The 12,455-nt window shown below is 39.9% G+C and overlaps 1 protein-coding gene across 1 annotated transcript in view; it reads right to left on the bottom strand.

Moving 5' to 3' along the window:
- Nucleotides 1-289: 289 nt before the first annotated feature.
- Nucleotides 290-12,455, bottom strand: part of LOC103378503 (cGMP-inhibited 3',5'-cyclic phosphodiesterase A-like) — a 30,214-nt gene continuing 18,048 nt past the window's right edge. Inside the window, exons 2-15 of the mRNA XM_008309751.3 lie at nt 12,059-12,304; nt 9,557-9,702; nt 9,358-9,473; nt 9,034-9,277; nt 8,751-8,827; nt 8,338-8,525; nt 7,538-7,675; nt 7,315-7,426; nt 6,551-6,658; nt 6,149-6,348; nt 5,786-5,989; nt 5,475-5,636; nt 3,170-3,431; nt 290-2,716 (exon numbers count right to left, since the gene is read on the bottom strand). Coding sequence (XP_008307973.1) covers nt 2,370-2,716; nt 3,170-3,431; nt 5,475-5,636; nt 5,786-5,989; nt 6,149-6,348; nt 6,551-6,658; nt 7,315-7,426; nt 7,538-7,675; nt 8,338-8,525; nt 8,751-8,827; nt 9,034-9,277; nt 9,358-9,473; nt 9,557-9,702; nt 12,059-12,304 — 2,550 coding nt within the window. The 3' untranslated portion in view covers nt 290-2,369. The remainder of the gene's footprint in view (nt 2,717-3,169; nt 3,432-5,474; nt 5,637-5,785; nt 5,990-6,148; nt 6,349-6,550; nt 6,659-7,314; nt 7,427-7,537; nt 7,676-8,337; nt 8,526-8,750; nt 8,828-9,033; nt 9,278-9,357; nt 9,474-9,556; nt 9,703-12,058; nt 12,305-12,455) is intronic.

The raw sequence follows: 12,455 nt of genomic DNA, 5'->3' as shown, positions 1-12,455 counted from the left end.
TCCGACCCTCTGTTCCCCTTTGTTTCACCTCTTTCTGTTACTACGTAGCCCAACTGTTTACATTTCTTTTGTCACATTATTTGACTATTTAGGGATATTATAAATTAGTTTTTTTTCCAGTGCCGTTATTGAGGACTTAAGATGAAGAAATTGCTTTATAGTCTAAAACTGATTACCCACAAAATACGACAGTCACTTGTGCATAGTTCGACATTTAGGACATTCAGGACTGGAGCACTGGTAGTAGACCGTGACACAGACTGAATAAATGATCAACTTTTCTGAGAAGTTAGATGAAGTATGTATATAACGTAAAGCAAATGTTAATCGATTAATCAAATACGATTGTATTTTTCTTGCACACAGCACCTCCTAGATAGTAATACACAGTACTTGGAACTGTTTTTTTTTCATCGTGTTAGGACTGTATGTGTTTGTGATGATGGCAAATTACAGTCCAGGAGAAAACGACTGTAGCAGGACCACAGAGGCAGTTTGTAGCACTTTGGCTGTAGGCAGATCGTGTCACTCTGATAGTGTCGTAACTAAACTACTTACAAAAAAGTTGACATTTTCTGCCCATTTAGCCTTGATATGAAATAATACACAACGTCTGCCACGTGTAAATACAGTGTTGTAATGATTAAGCAAAAAAAACAACCAAAAAACTATACCCTCCCTCAAGGTTTGCGGCTTTAGAGTTGATTTCAAAACTGTTATATATTCTAGATCAGGAGTGTCAAACCCATTTTCACCGGGGGCCACATCAGCAATACAGTTCCCCTTGAAGGGCCGGTTGTAAATGGAAGACTGTATAAATCAGGGGTCGCCAACCCCCGGTCCGCGGACCAGTACCAGTCCATAGTTTATTTGGTACTGGGCCGCAGTGGGACACGATGAAAAAAAATGTACTTAATTTTTACTAATTTTCTTCTTAAGTCCAGCCATATGCATTTACTTTCTTTAGTTAAAGATAATCTGGCAAAAGATAATCTAATTTTGAAATAATAGGTAATTCAAACTCTGATACTAACAGAATCAGTGTCTAAAAGATGTGTTATTTTGAAATTTTAATGATCCTTTGATGCTTAGCACCTTGCTACCCGTCTGTTGTAACGGGTGGTACTGGCTGATCAGTCTGCAATTGAGTATTATTTGATTATAAAAACTTCTAATCACATAGGTTTGGAAACTCTGCTGCATGGACTTTACTAAATGCTTTTTAACAGCTTGGCGGGCCAAATCTGGTCCCCGGGCTTTGAGTTTGACACATATGTTCTAGATAAATAATAAAGCAGGTAGATGATTGAACGCGGTGAATGTCAGTCGGTTTAAATGCAGGTGCCGCTGTACAGATGGAATCAAAGTATTGTGATGCCGAATAAAAGTACATGAGACGAACACACGGAGCATATTTGTTTTGTTTTGTTTCTTCCTTTGTGGGCTCCCTTCTTCCTGAGTTGTGTACCCTTGAAACTATGGTCTACCTCACTCTAGTAACAAAGGACGGGGAGAAAACATGCACCTACGAAACGGCATTGTTTGAAGCCAACAAAACATTGTTTTGAATGTTTTTTCCTTGAGCAGGAATAAAGCTTTCATAGCAGTAGGGTTCTTTGTTGAACTTCCTATGGGCTCTGTGGAGGGAATGTGTCTTTAGTGCAGCATTGTGTACAGTATGTGTGTGTGTGCCTGTTCGCGTGGGTGTGTGTCTGTATACACACTGTACTGCAGCTGGCTATTTTTTTTTCTTTTTTTTTTTTTTTTTTTTTTGCTGTAGACATCTGAAGCATTTCTCCCTGCCTTCCAGCCCGTTGTCCTTAAAGAGACAGAGCTTGTTGGAGATGCCGTGAAGATGGCAGTAGACATGGCTCCAGCGAGAAGGGTGGCAGGGTGAGGGGCAAGGGGGTGGCATTATTATGTTACTTACTAGTGGAGTGAATGAGTGGACCAGCGTAGTTGGCTCAAAGTGCAGGATGGGCAGCCTGGTCCGGAGCAGAGCACCAAATCCAGACTGAAGCAAACACCACAACAAAATCAGTTACAGTCTTAATCTTCCTCTTTTCTCTCAGCTTATTTTTTTTTCAGCCTCTTCATCTTTTGCTTAAAACATGTCTCTTTTGTCCGATGCACTGGGCCAGTATGCATCATTTTCATTATTATCATCATCATCATCATCGTCGTCCCTGCTCTCAGACCCTGTTTTTGTTAGGCACATATTACCCATAACAATATTTCTACAGTGTTGTGTCAAAGTGATGTGCTGGCTACCATATCAAGAGTTTAGTTATATGAGAGAAAAAAAAACCCAAAACATATTTGGACAAATATCACACTCCTGTTTAAGGAGGAGATCACAGTCTATGATGTCACTCTGGCTCCTCCTCTTTTCCCCCTGAAGTCTCTGATTGTGGAAGGCTTCCCTCCTCTTCTTCCACTAAAGCCAGCACCTCGTCCCTGTCGTCCAGGACGTCGGCGGTGTCCTCTTCCTCTCTGCTCGTCTGCTCCTCCTCCTCCTCATGGATGGCTGTGATCGGAACAGTTGGGTTGCTGATGCAGTTTGGCTCCTCTTTCCTGGCCGCCTCCTCCTTCTCCCCTTCTTCCTCCTTTTCCTCCTCGGCGATAACTTTCTTCCACATCTCGTGGTTTTCCAAAAGATGCTGCATGATCTGGCAAAATACTTTCCTCCTTTTCACCATTTTAATTTCCTGTTGCTCTGTAAGAAACAAGCCCAACAGTTAGACAAAACGCTACATATGGTATTTTCCTAGTAATAGTTGACTTTAGCTGCTAGGTTTTCTGTGTTTTTTTTGTTTTTTTTGGTCCTGATAATCCAGACATTTTTTAAAGAAGACTGATCTGGAGTGCAGGCTGGCCAGTCAAGTTTATAGACACTAATTTTATTCTACAAAACAAGCCTTGTCACTGTGCTTATAAAAAAACCCATGAAGACAAGGCTGTCTCTGCCAGCCCACATAATCTTTTAAGCATGATTACAATAAAAAATAGAAACCAATAAAAGATAGCTACTGGAAGTGACTATAAATAGTAATTTATTTCCCATCTGTAATCTGTGTGGAACCTTGGAACCTACAGTGTAACTGATATGTCAGTCCATATGAGTGGCAGTTTGAGCCGTGTGTGTGTCAATGTGTAAGGCCTGACGTACGAGAGCTGTCAGATCCTGTGGATGAATCTTCCTCCACTGTGTCTTCCTCCTCCGTGTCCTGTTCTTCCTGTGTCTCCTCTGGCTCTGTCACGGTGCCGGGCGGATCGACCCAGCGTCCTGGCATCAGAGCAGCAGAGTCGTAGGAGGAGCACAGCGGCCCCACGATGTGAGTGATGAATGACTCCTGCAGTTTGGCGAGCTGAGGTGCAGAGCGGTCCATGAAGGGGCTGATGGGAAGTCCCAGGCTGGCTTCTTCATCTCCCTAGCAGCAGAAATGCAGCAAAAATATTAGATGTGTAAAGAAATTTTTTTACCCTTGTGATTTAAACATGACACAGAGACAGTGGCGTGCATTCTTTAATATGCCCAGGAGGGGGGGGTTTGGACTTGTGACCATTGGCATATAGCATTAAGTCTAGATTAGCGATCTTGAACTGGTGGCTCGTGGGCTGAATCAGGGCCTCTGAACTGTCCAATCTGGCCTGTGACTGGACTGGAAATCAATAATAACAAAAATGTGATTTTTATTTCATTTGTCCCGCCCCCAAGCTGTCTGTTGTTTTATCTGTATCTACACATTACATCAACTGTGCATGGATATTGCAATGGCATCCGGAGAGGAGCTGTGACTTCAGTGTATGTCCTTGGCAGGAATGTCATAGATTTTTCTCTCTACATTTTTTCTCTTCTCGTGTCAACAGCTAGGACAAACATACGGAAAAAAAATTCTTGTGCTTTATGTACTTTTTGAACTCCATATAGCAACATAGCGTATTCTTTACAAATACACTGAATATTGTGACAATGATGTTTTAATGTTACCTTTCCAACATAGTGGCTTTGAAACAGAATGGCAGTGGGGCATGGAATATGGTTGCCGTGGCAACCAGAAGCCGCCATGGTGTTGTAACAATTCCGGCACACGTATATACTGTGTGTGTGTGTATGTCTCTCTGTGTGTGCTTGTTCAACCAATCTTTGTGAAGGTTGGGAGGGTTTTGTGGTTTAAGATTGTGTTCGGAGTTCGGTTTCACAATTGATGAAAAACCAGCCTGTGTGTGTGTGTGAGGTCCAATAATGACTATAGAGTGGATTGATTAACATAAGCAATGGATTGCCAATTTGAACAGAGTGCCAGATTCAGTTTCAGATGGCAATGTTAACGTATGTGAAAGTGTGTGTGCACGCACGTGTATGTGTGTATACATTTAAACTGAGTTCCATGCTTGTGATTTACCTCCTCGTGACTGTGAATGAGAGCTTAAGGATGACCCATTTTACATCATTCATTTTTGCCTTCATTTGCCAATTATATTCACGCACTCTCTCTCTCTTTCTCTGTCTCAGTGCCCTCCTCCCCCACCCGACCCCCAAAATGCCAGTGGCTTTAATCTGAGCAGAATGATAAGCATCAGACACAGATCAGACAGAGCCACCCTGAGAGTTACTGTACTTCACACCAGTCAAACTTCTATAGAACAAAACCTCCAACCTTGTCTTTTATTTTCACAAATAAATTACCTCACTAAATATAACCAACGTTAATGTAAGTGGCTACAAATTACAGCTAATTAGACTCTATTAGTACCGTTCATTCATGAAGTGCTTATGGTCGCTAGGCAAGTTAGCATATCTTCTATTATCTGTTAAATCCAATTTAATATTTATCAGCTTGCATCGACCAATCACAGCTGTTTGTATTACAAGGAGGATTTGTTGCCAGGCAGATGTCCACACTGGTTTCTTTGGTTATTCATGAGCTGGTACTCAAGTGATTTGTTTTATGTACATAGACCTGTGGTAAACAGTAGACAGATGGCTTAAAATGCTGTTTGGTTTTATTAAGATTTTAAAAATGTAACAGTAATTTATATTGCACTTATATTTATTTGCACTCATATTTTTAATTTTTACAATCCTCCAGCCTCACTGTCAGCCACCCTATTGTAATCACATGTAAAATAATATTATGTATGAGGTCAGAAACTGTGCAGAATTTTGCTGCCTTCAAGTGCTCAAATGACACACTTGTAATACGAAAGTAAGGAAAAGGAAGAAAATCATTCCTCCATTTCCTGATTATATTCCAAATGTAATCACGGTAAGAAGCATCTTCAGCTGCCGGTGTCAAGAAAATAGTAATATTGTTATAGAAACAACTTCAGCAATATATGTTGTCTTATCTCTTATCTCCGCCTTCTTGAATTATATCGACAAGGATATCATAACCTGGACGATAAAGATATTCATGCGGGACTTTAAACACTGTATATACCACACCATATATACAACTGTATAGACGTACTTGTTCATAGAACTCGTTGACGATGCCCTCTGTCCACTGCAGGTGTAGTTCCTTACACTTCAACGGTCCATTGACGTCTGCTAATTTAATGCACATCTGACACACCAACAATCGGTCGTTCTCATTGGTCCAATCGACGCCGTTCACTCCATCGTCACCCACCTATGGGGACAAGAATGCGATGAGGTGTTTTTAGTGAAACAAAAGGATCTTCAAGTTATAATCAACGGAATACTCTTGACACTCAATAAATCTGGACGATAGACGCGTTGACATCAACACGTTCAGCTAGTGCAGATTTGCCCTTTCACCTTTGCATTGAACTCCGTCAGGAAGTCAAAGTGCTTTTTGAGGTCAGTGGCCAGGATGGCTTCAATGACGAGGAAGCGGAAACGCTTGAACTCCACGTGCTCAAGGTTAGTGAGGAAGTTGTACTCGGGTCGTGACATGAAGAGGTTCCAAGCTGCAGCGGCGTGATGGTTTTCCAAGACTGAGCGGTCGTTGTACAACAAAGCCTACAGGGGGGAAAAAAAACCAAACAACTTAGATTACACTGGTGGTTTGACGTTCTAACTTTGCAGTAAAACTGGAGCTTGGAGCTTAGTTTTACATTTACTTAACACTCACTGTAATTTGAATTGCTTCTATCTGCTGTGACTTTTTTTTGTATTTACCTGTGGTGCACTGGTAGCTACTAGAAAGGCATTGGTTCTTCCGGGATGGTCGTAGTCGTGCATGGCAGCAGCTACATACAGAGCCATTAGCTCCAGAGCTGGAATGAGGCCCGACAGGGATCCGTATCCTTCCTCCTTCACAAAACTCATCTTGGAGACCAGGAAGCCTGTGGCTCCAGGTCTGATGCCGTTCTCCGTGTCTACAGCGTCACAGATCAAATAAGAAATACTTTATTAAATGTTATTGCTTTTGTTGCCTAATTGTACCAATGTCTAAAATACATTCTCTTTGTAGACTAAAACCGCTCAGAAACCCAGAGATATATATCCTAGAATTTGAACAGATAGAGCTGATGGTAATTTTCATCATGAGATGCTGCAGTGGATATAAATAGCCCTCACCAGTGTGAATTCCATTCTCTGTCAGCAGGGTTGACAAGCCTGGCACTGGCTGAGTGGTGAGATACCAAACTGCATGCAGCACATCAGCCGCATGGATCCGGTTGTGATCTGTGTAAAAAACAAAAAAAATAAAAATATAGATTTAATTTAATAACCAGATATTGTCAAAAATATCAACGCGTCTTTTGAAAGATGTAGTTATTTGTCAAGGTTGTAGTGTGCTTACTGACCCGTTACAAATACAGTAACTTTTAAGTTTTGGGCAATACAGCCCCCTTGTGGCAGAAAGAAGTATTGTCCTATTATATGCTAATAATTCAAAGTTTTTTTTTACACTGTATCACTTCCGGGAGTATTATGTTGACAACATTAAAATACAGCAACAGAGACCCATTCTAGTTAACTGAGCACCGTGTTAGAAGAATCACATGTATTCCTACTAGATTATTATTATTGTTCAGTGACATGGCACCACAACTGGTACTCAATTCAGACGAGCCACTGTGTTATCCACTACGCTCTCTGAGGGCGTCTTGTAGTATTAATATATAATAATACATATAATAAAAATAATTATAAAAAGTGAAAACAAACATTTTATCCTCTTGTTCATGTATTGTCCCCTCTCTTTCATCAAAACTTTACTTGGCCAATTCGCTGATACAATTAATATTAATATTCTCTTTGTTTGTTTTTTAGCCTCGCACCATAGTTTGAGAACCCAATGCAATGTGAGCACAGTTGAGAGTAAGGGTTCTACTCACAAGGGATGTCTCTGTAGCCATTCTCTAAAGCATGGAAATAGTTCATGAACTCTTGCATGGGAATCCTGAAGGTTTCAAACAGACCCGTGTCTTCGAAGAGCTTATGAGAAACCTGGTCCACCGGGGGGGAGGAAGAAAATATTGTCAGAGGTTCAGATAATATTCCAGCTTGTGTGATGAGAATTAAACTGCAGTTATCCGACTCTGTGAACTAGTCTTTTACCTGACTGAGGATGCAGCCTGTCTTTCCATGAGTCTTCTCTGCTAGGCTGAAGATGGGAAAGTTCCAGTTACTGGCCTGACTCATCAGAGGCTCCAGATCTGACATCACCAGTGTGTCCAGATCTACATTTGGGTTGTCCTGTCAGGCACAGATCAACAGTTAGCTTTAAGCCAATTTTTTTAAATCAAATCTATTTTATTCTATTCTTAGTTTGTTTACAGTTTGGGTTTTTTCTTTGCTCAAACTTTAACAGGAGAAATTAGTAAATCCAAAAGTTTACAGACAAATCAAAAGGCTCAGGTTTTTGGAAACAGTTTTCATTGTTTCATTTTTATTTTTCTCATAAGATTCCTAATGTCTGCTCTGATTTCAGTTAAATTTATAATTCTGGGTTAAAAAAACAAATAAAAAAGTATAACACAGCCAAGGGGTTCACAAAAAAATATAAATTATTATTAATTATTATTATGACAAATTATTGTTAAAGCTGTCAGAGGTATGTTCCTTGACAGTTATTCAAATCAGATTTTGCAATTAGAAAATCTGTCTTAGAATATTTTGACTCCCTACTCTGAATCACAACTGACATAAAACAACAAGCAAGTATATTTAACTATAAGGTCTTATCATAAAAAAATTTAACAATGAAAAAAATTAAATATTTTGTTTGTAAAGTCTACATTTTAAAGGCAATGTTTTGTTTTTGTTTAGAAAAAATAAATAGGTAAATAAAGTTATCTTTTGGCGAGCATCTAAGATCCTTTTTATTGGCCATGTCAAGAAATACTGTAAATATGTACCTCTGGTGATGGCAGTGGAGCATGGCCCTCTACTGGACAGTCCCTGCAACTTTCCCTGACGTCAGACGCCTTCTTGCCTCCGTCTCCCTCCTCGTCATTCTGTGCAAAGTCGCTGCTGTCACTGTGGTTGGTCTCGTAGGTGCTGTCATAGGTGCTTTCATAGTCTGATGATGCTACAGCTCGCTCGTCTGCAGAAACACAGAAATAGTTTTACAAATATCAAATTGTTCCCAGCCGTGGCTCAACAGTAGAAATATACATATAGACATGGCAGTTGCAGTGACTTGTGCAGAACATGTCTGCCTGCGATTGTGCGTGGGTTCAAATTATAACCTAAATATAGAGAACAGTACAGTGTAGTGTTTTTCTGATGTGGCCCCAGGTGAAAATGAATTCCACATTTATTTGTTTACCTGGGTGAAGTATTCTGTCTCCTTTGTCAACAGATTCAACACCACGCTTCAAGCGGTTGTTGAAGGGCCTCCCGCAGCTGATTTATAGAAACCAGAGAAACATAGACATTATGGTTAAGTTAAAAGTCAAATCAGTACTGGAATGTTTTGCTCCGGGTATGTTATTTTTTACTGCAATTATGCTGTATGGGGGATGGAAATTGAAAACCAGCTCCCAATGATCAGATTCCTTGGAAGCCTTTGACGGACTAAAATTGGTTTCATGCAGGAGAGAGTTGGTCACCTGCCACAGAGTGATGGAGGCTGCCAGTGTGTGGTGGTGGAGCTCGGAGCACTCTGGCTGTGAGTTAAGGCTCTGTGATGGCTCTTGGGGGCCACAGAACCAGGGGCCCGTTCTGTCAGTGGCCTGGCCACCTCAGGAAGCTGCACTGAACAAGTTTTTACTGTAGGACTGGAGACCGGAGAACCCTGGACTGGAGGAGATGGGCACGGAGAACCTAGAGAGGATACATGCAAGGGGGGGAAACCTGGGGGAAAAAACAGGTTTGGGGTTTTAAAATATGAACTACTGTTTAGTACATGATGTAAAACTGGCTTTGACAAACACCTGGTCGTCCCAGTGGTTTGCTACAGAGGTGGTTGGACGTGACGGAGGCTGCACAGGAGGCGGACATGGAGCGGCTCTTAGAGATGGTCATCATTATCGAGTTGTTCCATGATTCACTGCTTTGCAAAGAAGAAACATGAGGACAAATGGAAGACTTTCTTGACTCAGTGTGACTCAGTCTGTCTGCAGGGGACATTACCTGTCTGTGATGTGTTTGATGCTGGCTGAACGGTCACGCAGGACCGGGCCTGGCTCGATGGTGGGCAGCCCTGTGGCTGAGGTGGTTGTTGTCCATGTGGATGAGATTCTCCTCAGTAGGCCTGGGGGGAGACTCCGCCTTAGACGCTGAAATGAAGAGGCCGATAATTATTTAATTTATTTAATTAATAATAGTTATCTTCACTGAAATTTGAAATTGAAATTTACAGTCTTTAAGATGTTCTCGAATTTTCTGGCATTTTATGGTCAGTGGTCTGTCTATCCACCCATCCATCATCTATCGTTCATATATCCATCCATCTAGCATCCATCCATCCATTTATCCATCATCCATATACCAATCCATCCATCCGTCTATCTATCCATACATCCATCCTTCCATCCATCCATCCATTCCTTCTTCTACATGTATATACTACATATATATTAGGGATGTGTATTGGCAAAAGTGCGGCGATACAATACATGATACATGGGACACGATGTGAAATATTGCAATATACTGCAATACTTTAGGCACAACAATATATTGATTTTTTTTAAACAATGTAATTGTAGGAAAACTGTCATAGTAAACACACAATGCTGTTCCATCCTAACATCAGGAACTGAAATAGGAACAGAGGAATCTAGATTTGTAATTGGTAGAGAAGAAATCAGCAAATCAGCACTGTAATGTAATTGGTAGAGAAGAAATCAGCAAAATAAAATGAACCAGCGCCATGAATGCATGTTAATTGTTAATATAAAAAAATTTGATACAGCACTGTAGAATATCGATACAGATATTTTAGTGTATCAATATTTTCTAATATGTGTGTCTATATACATATGTGTATATATACAGTAGATATATACAGTACATTTATATATATTTATACATAAATAAATGTGTTTAGATATGAAAATGCATCTAGTGGATTTGTTGAATGTGATGCAGTAGAAAAAGAGAAAAAAGGGAAATCCTTCCTTCAGGTTGGCTTTCTTTTTCTATGCACTGAAGCATCACGGTAATTCCAGGTTTTGTGGGGGTTTCTTTTTCTCTTCATAATCAAATCCTAGAACTCTCAAATACAAGGTGAATATCAATCACTGCAAGCATATGGCGTCTGCCTCTGCTGCACTGAATTTGATTAGTTTGTCATAATGCATTCTTGGAGCACATCTGAAGCACTGAGCTGTAGGATGATAAAATTATAGACGTGGGTGACAAAGAAAAGATGGATATTTATACAGTGAGTTATTTTTCTTTGCAGAAACGATTGAAATACCTACTGTATTCGAAATTTGGACCACGCCTCGAATTATAGTATATAAACTATTTTGTAATTTATTGTGCTGTATATCCATGCAGCAGAAAGTGGTTTGCATTACATATATGTCTAACTATATGATATATCACATTAAAACTGCAGTTTTTCAAGAGTCTAATAACATTAAGGCTACCCTTCACTTTACTGTTTCTGCACTGCATCACACACACTCTATTTAGTTTCCTTGCCTCCTTAAGTGTGACACAGATTTCCAAGCACCGACCCTGTAAAACATTAAAAGCCCTCGGGAGGGCATCGCGTCATTGTGAGCTACATGAAAGCACCACGCTACGCAGGGAGTGAGGCGGCAAAAAAAAAAAAAAAACTGGGGTGATGAATGCAGAGAAAGATACATCTGTGTGTGTGTGGGTGTGTTATTTTTGTTGCTACTGTGCTGACAATTTCTGGTCTGACTGATGTTTATAGGACAGTGGGAAAAACATCCCAACAGGACAGAACTTTACTTGTTAGACTTCCAAGACTTAGACAAGTCAAGTAAATATAAGGAAAAGATAGATTACACTATATATATATATATATTTAATATATATAAATATATATTTATAAATATATATATTTTTATATATATATATATATATATAAAAATATATATATTTATAAATATATATATTTTTATATATATATATATATATATAAAAATATATATATTTATAAATATATATATTTTTATATATATATATATATATATAAAAATATATATATTTATAAATATATATATTTTTATATATATATATATATATATAAAAATATATATATTTATAAATATATATATATTTATATATATATATACATATATAAACATATATGTATATATATTAAATATATATTTATATACTGCATCTTTGTGTATTATATTGTTGGACTAAGGCAGTACATGATATTTGGTTTAAGTATTTTAGGATTATTTTATATTGATCCATGGCCCGGCATTGGGAGAGACAGTGAGACATGCTTTGAAGTACTGAGCTGGTGGTGGCAGAAAGATGCTGATGTTGTCACTGGGAGTGAGCAGGATGGACAGGACTAGTTAGAGCAGGTCAGGGGGCAGTTAAAGTGGAGCAGTTTGGAAGTGAGGTTAAGATGGTCTGGACATGAGCTGAGGAAAGACATTGGGTAAAAAGGGACAACTAAGAGTTCCATTCCTTTACCTTTGGAATGGCCAGTCTCTCCACCTTCTCCGGCCCCTCCTCAGAGTCGGAGCAGGTCTGCGTGTCGGCAGGCATGCGAGGTCGGTGCAGGGGCTGCAGGCTGATTTGGGTGCTGAGGAGATTGCTGACAGCTTTCAGGGAGCTGCAGGTGTTGGGCGGCAGCGAGGGGTCGGCCAGCAGGTCTGAGATCAGACCATGGGCCTCCCCCATCACGGCTATGTCCACGACCACGCTGGTGCCAGAGGACTAGAGGAGAAGGGGGAGGAGAGAGAAAAAGGAGTGAATGTCTTCAGCTCAAAGAGCAGAAGTAGGTCAGGTGGTTAAATTATAGTAGAACTGAGCAGAAAACAGACTGTAAAGAGTCATGGGAGCTGATCTCACATGTGAGTGGATGCTG

This window comes from Cynoglossus semilaevis, chromosome 4, assembly GCF_000523025.1.
Source record: "Cynoglossus semilaevis isolate Cse_v1.0 chromosome 4, Cse_v1.0, whole genome shotgun sequence".
In the NCBI taxonomy this organism is placed as follows: Eukaryota; Metazoa; Chordata; class Actinopteri; order Pleuronectiformes; family Cynoglossidae; genus Cynoglossus; species Cynoglossus semilaevis.
This window is presented reverse-complemented; position numbering and strand designations above follow the sequence as displayed.